Raw genomic sequence first — 14,594 nt, 5'->3', positions numbered from 1 at the left:
AGGATGAAACAAACATCTTCCGTCAGGGCTCGTGGAGGCCAGGCTGGGAGCACGAGTAGAGCGGGGGGAGAGAAATGAGGAAACCTTGCCTTTGACAAGTACGTTTTGTTGTGGGGTTTATTTTTGTTTGTGAAATTGCTTGACAGTCTGTCAAACTTTACTAAGGGAAAGTCGACACGTTAATAAGCAGAAGAATATTTTCCACTGTTTTGGAGCTGTGGATTTTTTAAGACTTTCCTGTGCCTCATGGATCTGGTTTGGAAAAGTATTGTGGGATCTGATCTTGCAAACGCTGCCGTATCTGTGGTTACTGGGAGGGGAACCAGCTCAGACCCAAATCCTCTCTGACTGTTCCCTTCTTTTATTATAATGAACACCAGCAGCCACTCTCTTTTACTGAACTTGTCTTGGGTGGATTTACTAAGCCATACCTCATAGCTCCAGCTTTGCTGGGTTACGCGTGAAGTCAGGGCTATTTTTCTCTTTTGTGATAAACTAACAATGGCAAAGGATGTTCTGTGATGTTAGAGAACAGTGGTGGTGGCCTTTTCTTCTTTTTCCCCACCTTTTTTTTTTTTTTACTTTCTGCCTTTCAAGTCTACCCACTACCTCGTGAGGAAGACAGCTGCGGCAATAATGAATCTCGTCTCTACAGAAACCTCTTATTTGACAAACCTGTAATTGAGTGGACAAAATTTCTGGTTGCTTTCAAAGATGTATTCAGAAAAGACTTGAAAAGGATGAAGGAAAGGTGTGCCAGCCAGCAAAAAGTACGGCAGGCTTTACTGAGCAGGCAAACCTATGCAGATTTTGTGGGACAATTAGATTTGTCAGGCAAAACACTAAAATGCATTTGTGAGCAAAAAATCCTGGGGAATTTTGAATAAAGCTTTGAAAAAGGTAAAGAGCTTGCTAGGAAAGCTCCAAAGCAAAGAAGTCGATTTGGGTTATCTTTCACTGAAGGCAGGTAATGATTACTTCAAAGGGAAGGTGCAGAACATATGGCAGGCATAGGGATTTTGCCTGTTTTCTTCCCCCAGTAGATAAAACCCTAAGGCATAATTACTGGGTCAGCACCATCCGGGAGAGCTCGTGACTTGGTGGCGTTTATTTACCCTTTTGCTCTTTCAAAGGAGCTATTCCAGTATCAGGCTTCCCTGGCACCCTGACGAAGAGTGCTTTCACCCTGTCTGCCTTTTCAGCCCCTGCCTTTCTGTGCCTGCTTGGAAGCAGAGGAGCACTCCGTGCACATCGCACGGACGACTCGCTGCACCTCGGCGCAGCTCCTGCTGTGTTCCCTGTGGTCAAGGCAAATCAACCTGCGGCGTTATTTGGGTGTGGATGTTGGCTTCCATTTAGTGCGTGAGATTTAAGATCAGTTAATTGCTGAGTTGTAACAGACCGGCTTCTGCTGAAAGAGGCTTGTCTCCTTGATCAGCGCTTGATGGCAGCGGGTAGTACGACGCGTTAACGAACAGCTCCTGGCACACAGTGAATGGGGTTTGCTGTCAAGTAAGTCAGAACTTCAGCTGCTAAGATCCACCCATTAGCGACTAGGCCAGCATCGGCTCTGAGCCTATTTTTAGGGTTTTCTTTGGTGTTTCGCTCTTTGATGTAAAGACAGCTGTGTGCCCTCAGTCTTTGTGTAGACCAAGCTTTTTATTTCTGCATCTAAACAAGCTGCCCATTGTTTTGATCACTCAGTCATCTTTTTGTGCAGTTTTCCTATCTGAATTCTTGTTAATCATGGTGACCACAAGCGTGCGCACAATTTCAAATGTGGCTCCGGTCCCTATTCTGTAACATAAATATTCCCGTATTCAAATGCAAATATCTCTGATAAGCATTTTCTGTAGCCATCCAAATGCACAGGGAGGCTGTGCCTGCCTTGCTGGGTACCTGGCTGGGCTCTTGCTGTTCTTTATTTGAGCGTGAGTGGGTGGTCATGTTTTGTGTTCTGAAGAAACCAAACACAATTTAAGTGCCCTGAGTGCAGTTTACTCCTAAAAGTGAATTGTTCTGCATCTCTTCTAGGCTGCGTTATTTTTTTCTTGCAGAATGCCCATAGCTCCTTGCAGTCTGTTCCGGCAGAGTTCTCCCAGAGGTCTGCTGGCTTCTTGTTCCTTTTTCCCTTTCTCTGCTGCTTTCTTTTTCTTCACCCTGCACTCCTCCATCTTCTTCTCCCAGTTCCTCCTTGTTTTTTTCTTTTTTTTTTTTTTGAGAACATCTTTAGAAGTCTTAAGTAAAGAGTTATGTTTAAACCTCAGATTTCTACCAAATTATTCTTATTTCTTTTTTCCTATTAGCGCATCTGTTAAGCATTCAGAACCTAAGCATTCAGAACCAAAAGCATTCTTTTCTGGTACAGAAGGAACTGCATTTTTAAGGATTTATTTGTGCATGTTTTGTTTTCCCACTTCTCTTACAGAACACCTGAAGAAACGCCTGGAAGATTATATGGCCCAGTTCCCAAACGTAAGAATCCTCCGAACCAAAAAGAGAGAAGGGCTGATAAGAACTCGGATGCTGGGGGCCTCTGTGGCAATAGGAGATGTTATCACCTTCTTGGATTCCCATTGCGAGGCCAACGTGAACTGGCTGCCACCTCTGTTAGGTAAGCTTGGTGGTGTCGTGTTGTACATGGCTGAACTGGTAAAGAGGTGGCAACATATATTGGTGTTGATTTTTATTTCCACCTGCTGCTGTCTCCTTGCACTGTAAGCGAACAAAAAGAACATGAAATATCTTTAAAGGTGGGGGAAAAAAAAACCAACAACACTTAGCCACAAGACTGAGGTACAGTGTTGGCAGCTTGCAACCTTTACCACATGATTTTTTTCTGTGCTAGGCTATACAATGGTCCTATAATAAGCTTTGATTAATTAAAGAGCAAAGATCGTATTCTTCTTCTATTTCCTCACTAAATGAAATATTAAATAACTTACGGCTTGTTAGAAGAGTCAACCATTATGTGGTCACTCAACAGCTTGCAGAGAGTAATTGCTTTATACTTCAGAAAAGATCTTTATGTACAGTTTTTAAGTAGCTTCCATTTCTTTCTCCTGTAAAACTATATTCAACTTCATAGTCTGCAAGCCTGTGGAAAATACTTCTTTTGAGTAACAGCTGCTGGTGTGTATTTGTGGAAATGATTAGTCCTTTCCAAGGCCGTGCTTCGTCTTTAAGGAGGCATCAGTTTTACAATGTCATTTCTTTCCAAGGATGACTAATAGCAAGGGCAGTGCCTTCTGTGCCTCTGGCCAGCACCACCTTTAGCCAGGTGCCTCCTGAGGAGGTTTCTGTTTAAGTAGCAAGCTCCCTTTATTGTTTGTTTTTGCAGCACTCAGCTGGGTGGGATGATGCTATCTGGATTTTGTGCTTGTTTTGGAAGGGTGTGTTTCCTGTGGTCTGTGCCCTCCTGTAGATTCAGTAAGTTTCCCAGTTGTATCTACTGCTCTACCCACATTATTTAGAGTGGGTGTTCTGCAGTATCTAGTTCACTTTAGCTGTCAGATACAATGCTGTATGAAAGAAAAACTTTGCCCTACGGAGTACCAACCTCTTTACAGCCCTATTGCAAGTGACCTGTCAAAGCTCTCTCTGAGGTTTAACAAAGAAGTCAGACTTGTCAGCAGGATTGTGGGATGATAATAACGTTGCTTTCGCAATAGTGTAAAAACATTTGCAGCTTTTTGAGCCCTAGGGAGGGAGGACAGAATTAGTTCAAATGCCATTTAAATGAGAACATGTGTGGCGTGCTACAGTTTTAAAGCATAGTAAGGATTTCTGTTCGACATGCGCTGGAAGCCGAAACATCGTTTGTCGCCTCTGCTCTGAAAGTTAACTTCCAACAGGAGACCTACTTGGTAATAAAGTATTTAAGAAGTTCCAGATGTTTATGCAGGAATTACTCCTGTCGCCTATTATTTGATTGGAAGGAAAGGCGGAGGGGAGGAGGTGCGTTGCATTTCTGGAGCCTGCTGAGAGCAGTTATGCCATTAGTCTGGATCACTTCCTGCCGGATTCTGGCACAGCAATTAAAGCGAGGTGGTACAATGGGTTATTGCCCTCCGCTGGAATCAGCGCAGAAAGGGTTCACGTTGCGGTCGCTCGTTAAAATGAGGACCACTAACTAAGTAATTACAGCGTTGTTGTTTTTTTAACCTGGTGGTTGAAGTATCTGCGGTGGTGCAGCTGTGTCTTTCTATTCTGCCTCAGATTGATGGTCACAATAGGACGAGTGCCTGGTGTTTTATCTGAATAGTTTTCGCTTGGGTATCTCAATTATCTCAGAAACACCAGAAAAATTGATAGAAATTGAAGTACCTGCTCGGAAGAGAATGAAAGGGAGGAAAGCTATATCACTCCTGGATGTATTTTGAAATTTTGATGTTCTTTGCTATACTTTCATGGTCAAAGAACCGACTGGTGCAGGTTTTCTAACATGTTTCTCCAATCTTCAGATCGCATTGCCCGAAACCGCAAGACTATCGTTTGTCCCATGATTGATGTTATTGACCATGACCACTTTGGATATGAGACTCAGGCTGGAGATGCAATGCGAGGTGCATTTGACTGGGAGATGTATTACAAGAGGATCCCTATTCCTCCTGAGTTACAGAAACTCGATCCCAGTGATCCCTTTGAGTAAGTGACTGAAATGCAGCGTGCTAAGAGCTGGCTGAACAGCACAACACCCTGTTACTGGGTTGGTTTACACCTTGGTGTACTAGGAGCCAGAAGCTGATTGTGAGCTACTTGCTTTTTGGCAGCTGTTTGCTTTGCTGATGTAAAAGAAATGCATTGTGTAGTAGCTGTGAACACTCTCCTTTTCATTGCTATTTTTTTGCCACCTTAATTCCAGCAGAAGTTAACATTTCATTTGAAACTGTAATGTATAACATTTAATGCGGTCATTTATTACTGAGATCTTTCAAACATAACTTAGTATCCCTAGTGCTTTGCCAAAAACAACAAACCGGTGGCAGCTTATATGTCATTCCCAGGTGGGGGGAGAAGAAAACCTAGCAGAATAATTACAGCAATTTTGATGATTGCAGTGCATTGCAGAAGTAAATCTGTGATCAAGTTATGTTCTGCTGTTGCTGTGCTTGCCAACACAGACAGTTCTGCTGTCCTTTTTACTTCTGCAGCAAAAAAAAAAAACCAAAAACCACCAAACACCTTCTGAGGTCAAGCTCAATGACTTGATCGTATTACTGAAACAGAGAGCACCACAAGTGCAGCGTGTGGGTCCCTCTGGAAGAGGTTCTGTCCTGTCACTTAATGGTGAACTCTTTCTGTTTGGAGGAGAGGCATTTATCGGTTCTAAAAGGAGCCTAATCTAGTCCTCCACTTGCAACTGGGAAATTAATAGCTAATGCAAAAACAATTGCTCTTTCCTAAAGGACTGCAAATGCACCGTGAACGCTGGGCGATGGAAAGAATATTTGTGAAATCTTGCTTTGTTTTTTAAATGCTTAGCTAGAGATTTGTATCTTTGAATATGTTTGTAATATGGAGTCTGGTTTTTCCTTAAGGTCTCCTGTAATGGCTGGAGGACTGTTTGCAGTCGATAGAAAGTGGTTCTGGGAGCTGGGAGGGTATGATGCAGGTCTGGAGATATGGGGAGGAGAGCAGTATGAAATATCCTTTAAGGTGAGCTATGTTCTCTGGAAATTCCTTTTGTTTTGAAAAGTAAGAACTGTTCTGAGGCTCAGAATGTGAATGATCTATCTTGTCCTTGCTTTTGCGTGCAACTAAAGGTGAAAGAGCTGGGAGTAAGTAAGATAGTGCTGAAGAAACAGCGATGGTGTCACCAGTCATTTGTGAGGGTCAGTTCTGGAGCATTAGCTGGGGTGCCCCTGCTCTGTGGTCACAGCTTCAGATGCATTTGCTCTTCCTAGCAAGGGTAAGTCAGCTTGCGTGGAGCTGTCTGTTCCTGGTAGGCTTTTTGCACTCGCTCTAGCAAGAAGATGAAATACGCTCCTTGAGTGGAAGAGATCCAGGCATCTCATTGTCTGCTTGGTTGAGTGCCTCCATCCTGAGGTTGAGTTCCCAGAGCTGAGAGTAACTTACTGTCTGTAGTCAATCCATCTGACTCCTGGCTGCAAGGAACTGAGCCGATTAATTACCCTGGGAGAAATCCTCAGCAATTGCAATAATAACACTTCTGCTGGCAACAACTTCATCGTTATCTATCTGCCTTAAGGACAGTTCTATTACTGATTGTCCAAGCTGTTTGGTTTGAGGGCTCTGAAATAAGTTAGCCAGCTGACCAATAGTGCACACTAATGGCAGTGAGCCACTGTGACCCACAAAGACCACAGGTTCGTGTGTTATCTTGGAGTATGGCGCTCTGAAATACGTGTAGGGAGCCCACTGGGATGCCCCAGATCACCGAGGGCAGGTGGCTGTTCTTCTCTTCAGTGGTGGGAATCCTTCCCGTAGCCTGTAGAGGATTAAGTAAATATTTCTGCATTAAATTCTGTTGGGCCACCGTGTGGCTTCTCTTTCAGATATTGAATATATAAACTTTTAAGTGTATGAATGCCACTGAACTGAGGTAGTTGGCCCTGGTATGGGGCCAGAAGGCAGGAGCAATGCTAGCACAGTGCGCAGTTTAGCTTCAGCAGCTGAAATTCCTCATCTGTCTCCCCTGACAAACAGGCACGTGTGATCTCTAACAAAATGAGATTCTTAGATCTCAGTGCCTCTGTGTAATTCAAAGACATATTAAATTATATTCAGCACACCATATTACTATGCGTTCATACCATGTATAACCATACAGCAAAGTTTCCTCTTCCATTGTTTGCTCACAGAATTTGGTAGCAAAGCCATGGTGGAGGTCCCTTGTCCTGTGTAACAGCAGCAGAGAGGGAGGAGAGACTCCCTCTTTGGGGATGTCATTACAGTTGGAGCTATTTATTCTTTGTGTTGCATGTAATGAAATAGTGTAACGATGTCATTCTCTGCAGGGAGGGGCAGTGACAGTATTCAGCCTCTTTTCCTCGGCCCTTTTTGAAAATGCTGGTTTCCAAGAGTGATGACAGCGGCAGGGCAAGCCCTTTGTCTCTAGTGCCACAGCAGACAGTCGTGCTGCTTGATCTGCAGGAAATAAGACTGCTTCATTCATCTGTTTGCTTATCCTCTTTGAAACACGCTGTGTTTTATTTCAGTCCAGAGATGGTAATGTATGGAGGGATAAATTTGCTTTAATTAATCTCCGCCAAGACCCTCTTTTTTTTCTTTCATTGTGCAACAGAAAAATGAAGTTCTAGCTGAAAGAGGCTCAGTATATTTTCAGAAATTAAGATAGATTGATACATTCATCTGTGGCTGATAGATTTAATAATTCTGCTGGAATTGCAAGAATAGAAGGTTTGTTCGTAGAATTTATGAAGCTATGACATTTCCTGGTGAGCTTAGAGCCATGGTTTTACCTTTAGAAGCAAACTGAGATTTTGTAGTTGAGGGACATCGCCAAATAATTTAAAACCCTGGGTTTAGACATGGGCTAACTCTTTTCACGTTATTTATTATTTAATGCAAATTCAGACTTGTGCCAAATTTACAGCTCATTCCTCTGCCTGGGAGCTGTGGGTGCAGTACCGTGTTGTGCTCTTGGTTTTTGTACTGCTGCATCAGTTCTGGCCTTCTCAAGCCTCACCAGGAGCAGATTTCTTTTTTCCTCAAATATATTCTTCTTTATTTTTGGCCACACATAGACTATCTGGTTTTCTGCATTTATTTTAAAATCCAGGGCTCTGTTGCTGAGAGACTGCAAGTAAACAAGTTTATTTAGGAGCTTCTTGCCTTTCTGTTTTGAGATCATATGTATTTCTGTCATCAGCTGGCTGTGCTTCCTTCAGAGGAGACATATTCAGGCTGAAGGCAAGCCAACACAGAAACTAGAAGCCTTTAGCACCTCAAAAAATGTTTAAACAAGGGATGAATCAAACTCAATTAATAAAACACCTGTTCCTTGGATTAAATGTGTGCAAAAACTTCACTAGAAAACACAGCATACTGTGGGGATGAAAAAAATCAAGCAAAATTTAAGTTAGAAACAAACTTTCTAATTGGAGTCCTAACCTTAAATGCTGGCTTGTGGTCTCAGTCCATCCAAGTAGGAATTTCTGGGTTAGAAATGGAGGAGTCAGTCTATCCATTCCACATTAAAGAACATGCACTTCTTCCATCTCTTGTCCTGTTTATATTACCCAGTACTTCTACAGGTCTTACTATCTATGTAGTGTTTCATTTCCCATCATGTTGTCTCTTATCCGGTGTTTTTGTGGCAGCCATTCTTTTTCTTTTACATAATCTTCACTAAACTGTCTCTGATTTTTGGAAGTGTGGGGGAACAAAAGAGGAAGAAGTGATGTCTCTGGCCTGTGTAGGTTTAAATGCAGATGTGCTTGGTGCTCAGGTCATGAGTGGTATAGATCTCAATGCTTTTGGTGCGTGTTCTATGTCCAGAGCAAAGAATGAGAATCTGGAATGTCCCTCACTAGCTGATGCATCATTTCAGTGTTAGAGACGCTTGTCTTGAAATTTAGAGATTCTGAAAATTCTAACAAATTACATTGACACACCCTGAAAAGAATGCTTACAGAGAGGCAGAAACGAGGAGCGTTACTTATGGTCTTCTCTCTTTGCTTCAGCAGTAGGTAACATCCACAGCACTCGCGCTGCTGATCATAGAGCACTGCATCTTTCCTTATCCTTTTCCCCAAAATTGACACATTGCTTCTCCTGATTTCCACAGCATAAAACGAGTTGTGCATTTTCCAAGAAATCCAAGCGCTCTGTAGTTCACGTATCAATGCTCCCGTATCAAACATGTGCACCTCCTTTGCCTGGTGTCAGCAGTACGCTTCTGATTCGTGCTTTGCCACTGGCCTCCTGGCAGGTGCAAAGTCAATCCCTTCTGACAGCATTTCCAGTTGTGTCACTGAAGTTAGTGCTGGTTGTGAGCCTTCTGTGCTTATTCCAGGCACATGCTCACGATGCTTTCCAGCAGCTCATGTTTGCCCACACTGGAGCAGACCTAGCATTCTGTTTTGATTTGGGTTGTTTGTTTTAAAGCCTGTGCATACTGCTTAATTCTAAGGCTCTCTGCTTCAGCAAAGGGTGGCTTCTTTCCCCTTCCTCTGTCCTGTTGATGCAGAGATCAGCTTCAGGCTGTCAGCTAGAGTTTTTGGTCTTGGTTCATCCCGTGTGCTTGGGTCAAATATCAGTGTACTCTTGCACCAGCAGGAAAATAAATGCACACACACACACCACTATCTGCCCGTGAAATGCAATTATTGGAAAGTGCTATCTGCTATCATTACTCTATAGTGTTCGAGAAGATGAGGAGGGGCTGTGCTGGTCTGTATTGTGCAGGAGAAGATGTGCACATACGCAGATCCCAGTGCCTTTCTAGCCACCTCAATCTTTTGTAGAGCAGTCAGTCCCAGCTACAGTGGCAGCTGATGTTTGCAGTAGGGAGAATTAACATTTTCCTGAGTTACTGTTTGCCCTTGCTTTCATCCTCTCGCTTACCTTGTCATGCAGAGACCCCCTGGACTCATCCCCAGTGCCCTTTTCTTCCCACCTTTCAGCGTGTGCTCAGACAAGCAGCCAGCTTCTCTCCGTTGGTGCACCCCGTGATCTTTATTTTTGCTGTTTCTTGCAGAAGCAGCTTTCTTTTCAAGGCTTGACTCATTCTTTTGTGTGGCTTTGTTTTGTTTTATTCCTGTCTTGGGAAGCATAAACCTTGTACGCTCAGATAATTTGTGTTCTCACACCAACTATGGTATTGTATTGTGTGTTTTTGAGGAGAGGTTCAGCTCTCTTATGTGACATTGTTTTCTGAAATGGCAGAACGGGAATTGGATCAGCATAACATTCCCATGCAGAGAATAGGTGGCGTATTATCTCGTGCTTTCACAGCACACTAGCTAAGTCAAAGGCTCTTGAGGCATTCTATGAATATGGAGTTATAGCTCTCCAGGCCGCCAGGAAGACAGAAACAATATCACCTGTGCTGTTATTTTACTTCTCCTGTACATGATTTTATGATTAGGGTGAGAATGTGGCCTCAGAAAACTCTGTTGCAGTGTTCCCATCGACCTCAGTGTAGCCAGGTTTTCAGCTAATTCCAGCAGAGCTGTCAGCTGCCGGATTCCGAACTTGGAATGTAGATGGGTAAAATTGTGCCTGAGGAGGAAGAGAAATTTCCTGTTTTCTCCTAATGAGATCTGATCAGGTCATTTCATAGAGCCCTGCCTGCCTGACCAGCTCCGATTCTTGTTCTTACGGCAGTCTAGTAAATGACTGTTGGAAATGAAGTGCGTCAAGTCAGGCTCTGATGTTTACTGTCGTGTCAACTGGAAAGGTGAGGCACTGACTCACCCCTCCATAAAACAACAACCAAAAAAAAAAAAAAAATCTGGCTCTTTGGCCAAGGGAGAAGGCGGCAGTAAGTGACAGTGTCACTGTGAGGTGCTCCCCGCAGAACAGCACCATTTCAGCTGTTCAGCACTGCTGTATTTTTAGCAGTGCAAGTTCTGATGTGTCATGCCTGTGAACTGTACCCTTGTTCCAAAACAACCAAATACTGCCAACTGAGTAGAAGTGTGCTCTCAGCACGCAGCTATTTTGGGTTTGCTTCCCTTGCAGTTATTCTTTGGCAGACCCTTGGATGCGATTCCCCTGACCTTTAGCTCCAACTTCCTAATGCTTTTGTTCGCGGTGTTTTACTGATGCACGTCACACTCCTCCCCTCTCTCCTTTCTGCCAGTTTTATAGATAAGGACTGGTAATTGTCTTTATGGAGGTTGTAATGAGTTCTGTCACCACACAAAGAAGCTCACTAATAAAATAAATCAAAGCAGCAATGAATGAATGGAGACTATGCTTTTAAAATTAGATTTGTACCACAAGTGTGCTGTCACTTGCAGCACGAGACAATAGTAAAGCACTGAGCTGGCAAAGTACATTGGAAGGGTCGCTGAGGTCTGCTGGCAGGAATTGGGAAGCTTGCCATTGGCTCCATGCAGCATTGGTGCAGCATCACCGGGGAGTAAATATTTTAAAGCATGATTAGAAAAACAGCTGTAGATCTTAGACTTCACTTGTTCAGTAGCTTTTCTTATCATATCGTTGCATGTGTTTACATAGTGTCCTAAGGAGAGTCAGTGAGGAGCTCCTGGCCCAATGTCTCACCATTCTGCCCAGCTTCCCATAACCCCTTCATCTCTGGTGCACTGCACAATGGGTAAGTGCCGTCTGCGTTGCACCACAAGACCTGCAGTGCAAGGATAGAGCTCTTCTCTCTAGCTGCACACTGACTGCAGAAATCGCTTTCTCCTGTTACTTAGGGCGGTTGTGTTTTCAGAGGAGATGTGTATTCATGATGGCCCAACTGAAAGCCATTCCTTAGTGGTCAAGGGCAGATAGGGAATCGTTTGGGCTGGCAGCAAGGACAACAAGCTGGTATTTTCATTCAGGCATGCATTACACTAAAATGCAGCTACTTTTGAACCAATAGGACTTTCTTGATGCTGGGCACAGTGTACAGTGTAAAAATACAGGTTGTTAGGGAATGTTTCTGCTTATGCTGCTAAGTTCTAGGCTTCTTCAGCTGTTCCTAAAGTCTTAATAGTTCCTAGGTTCTGGACAGATCTGCTGCAGCTCTTACAGCTTTGTACAAACCATTTCTGTTGTAGAAGCACAAAACATCTCCAAATTCTTGTTTTCTCAATCTGTTAATTTCCTAGCAGAAGAAATTGCGTTGTGGCCCTTTGTAATAAAAAGCACAGCAGCTGTGGAATGGGAAGCATTTCTGATTCCACTATAAACTTCACAGAAGCTGAGTGCAAGTTTCTTTTTCATCTTCCTCTCTCCTTTACCAGACTCTCAAGACACAGCAGAGACAAAAGGAATGAAATTCGGTAGAAGGAGTGTTTGTCAACTTCTTGTCTCTCTTTCACTGTAATGGCATGTAATTAAGTACCTTGAACTTTAGAAGTTGCCTGTGAAAAATATTCCAGTAACGGAGAGCAACCAACCTCCATTAAGTTATACGCAGTCAGCAAATGACTGTAATTATTAGGGCCAGTAGACAGAGCTGAAACACCAGAGGACTTTAGTGTCAGAGTTAATAATTATGCAGCAGCCTTGGCCAAATATTTCTCTTCCAAGCTAAGTATTTAATATTGTCACCATAGAATATTAATGGAATTGCCTGCTATGTGTGAAGCTGTTGACTAAGCTCATTGTACAGTGAACTGCGGTGGCTCAAATTAGCCACAGTGAATGGAGAGATCAAGAGCTCTGCATCAGCTTGCAGCACCAGCAGGCTGCCTTTAATACTGCTGCCCTGGGGGTATTAACATAAGATCTAGGGACAAAGCGAAGGGCACGGCAATGTCATGCTTCAGGAATTCAGAAAATCATTTGTCTTGCAGAGCGAAGGATACTTTCGCTATTGATTACGTATCTCTGGGAAGCACGTAGGAATATATTTCTTAAACCTAACAAAGTAGATTAGCAGTTGCAGAAAACATCCTTTGGTTTCAGTTGCTTGGACAAAATAACTCCATCCATGCTATAAGTGAGGAATAACAGAAAGTTGTTGCAGACTGTTGGCACAGAGTGAGGTCTTTCCAGATGGGGAAGGAAACTTTTGGGCATAAGGTAGACACGAGTCAAGCATCAGCGTAATCATCTTTAAGTAGCAGTGTGTTTCATCAGCTTTCTGAGATCTTTTTTAAGGTTAATTATGTTTTCACCAGGAAGAAATTTCTGCTTAATTGTAAGGCTGCAAAACCAGTGATTGCCTGTCAGCAGTAAAACCATGTAAGTGATATCTCAGACTTTGCAGTGATAACCACAGTGAAAAGCAGCAGTTCTTTCTGCTCTCTATAACCTAAGCAGGCTCATGTGTTCCCTAGAGCGTTTTGAATATGACAGGACCCGTACTATAGAGATGCTTCCTTTCTACGCAGCCTACCCCTAGGATCATATATGGCAGTCCAGTTTAACTATTGTGGCTACTATTGCTGTTATAGCAATTTAAAGTGTGCTGTGTGCTTGGACTTTTTTTTCTGTTCTTCTCTCTAAGGAATGCAAAATTAAACTGTTTATCAGACATTGGGCTTGATAGTACTTGCACTAAATCAAGGCTTGCATGGCTCTAAGCAGGTAGTTAAAGGATTTGAGACTAAAGCAAAGAGGGAGGGTGTTTCAAAGAATGTACTGTAATAATAATAATAATGTTAAAATTCTGTGTTAAGTTTCTTCATAACTTGAAGTCTTTTTTTTCCCTCCACATAACCAAGAGTGAATCTGTATCTCTGCTGTGTCACAGGTATGGATGTGTGGAGGTCGTATGGAGGACATCCCTTGTTCTAGAGTTGGTCATATCTACAGAAAATATGTTCCTTACAAGGTCCCTACAGGAGTCAGCCTGGCAAGAGTAAGTGGCAATGATGTTCCCCTCATCCTGCGCGTGATCAGACACACACTTCTTGGAAGGTTTTGTAAAGCAAAGTTCTTCTGTTTTCTTTACCTCTTAAGCTTTGAAGGATGTCTGACCACAGTGTGACCATGCCACATTTGTTGAGGCAAATTTAGGCTTGTAATACTCAAACTGTACTTGTTTGTTAGGGGTCAGACTGGGCAGTTTTTGTGGAAGTGGACATCTAGCAAAAAGGGATGAGAGTCTAAAGGAGCTGCAGACTCATGTGCAGACAGCTGCCATGCTTAAAATACCATCCATTGCTAGATGGTGAGAGGGAGCTTTGCAGTCAGGCACAGGGTATGGAATCACCAATTTAACAAACAAGATAGCATTTTTATTTGTATAATACTTCAGTCATTTTAGTTGTGTTCTCAAAGAGCAGCACGCTTCAGAGTGCTGATTGTGTTTTGGTGATTGAAAGACCTCTCCGTTTCAAGCATCACAAACCATTAAATGAGCAAGCTGTAATTCTCCACAGTGCAAAGTTCTGTGGCATCTTATTTCTTAATCTAGTGTAGCCCAAAGAGGAATGAGCCTTTGCTTGTTGTGCACTGGTTTTGTCCAATTAATTTCTCAAATTGAGAAGGAATTGCATTGCCCTCTGGTGGGAGAAAAAAATCATAGGAGCAGGAAGGCTGCAAAGCTACAAACCACAAAAAAAAAATGCCCTGCTGCTCTGCAGTCTTAGGGCTTGCAAAGTGTTGCAATGTTTCTCAGTTTAATAGCATCGCCCTAGTTAGAGATTTGGATGTATTGCTCAGCCCAGAAATGACCTGTCAGAGGAACAGAGCACTCTCCTCTTCCCTTCAGGAAGGAGCTGTATTTCTTTTGATTCAGCATTTGACTCGTATATGCTCACAGCGTTGGAAGGCAGTGGTGGACAGGTGCAGGGAAGGCTATGTCTTATGACTTATTTAAGTCATCTTGAGACGAACACCTGTTTTTGCTTTGTGTAGGCTGCACTTGGGGCAGGGGAGCACTGCTCCATCTTAACAACCTAGATTTTTTTGGCAGCGTCTGACCACTGCAGGACTGACTGCCCTCAGGCAAACTGGGCAGTGCTGTGGGGTCACTGCAG

At 43.1% G+C, this 14,594-nt stretch overlaps 1 protein-coding gene across 1 annotated transcript in view; it reads left to right on the top strand.

Moving 5' to 3' along the window:
- GALNT10 (polypeptide N-acetylgalactosaminyltransferase 10) overlaps positions 1-14,594 on the top strand; it is an 84,586-nt gene that overhangs the window by 59,350 nt on the left and 10,642 nt on the right. The window contains exons 5-8 of the mRNA XM_021410289.1: positions 2,429-2,614; positions 4,464-4,647; positions 5,541-5,658; positions 13,364-13,471. Coding sequence (XP_021265964.1) covers positions 2,429-2,614; positions 4,464-4,647; positions 5,541-5,658; positions 13,364-13,471 — 596 coding nt within the window. The remainder of the gene's footprint in view (positions 1-2,428; positions 2,615-4,463; positions 4,648-5,540; positions 5,659-13,363; positions 13,472-14,594) is intronic.

This window comes from Numida meleagris, chromosome 12 (genome assembly GCF_002078875.1).
Source record: "Numida meleagris isolate 19003 breed g44 Domestic line chromosome 12, NumMel1.0, whole genome shotgun sequence".
Lineage (NCBI taxonomy): Eukaryota > Metazoa > Chordata > Aves > Galliformes > Numididae > Numida > Numida meleagris.
Note: the sequence above shows the minus strand (reverse complement) of the source record. Positions and strands in the feature narration are given on the sequence as shown.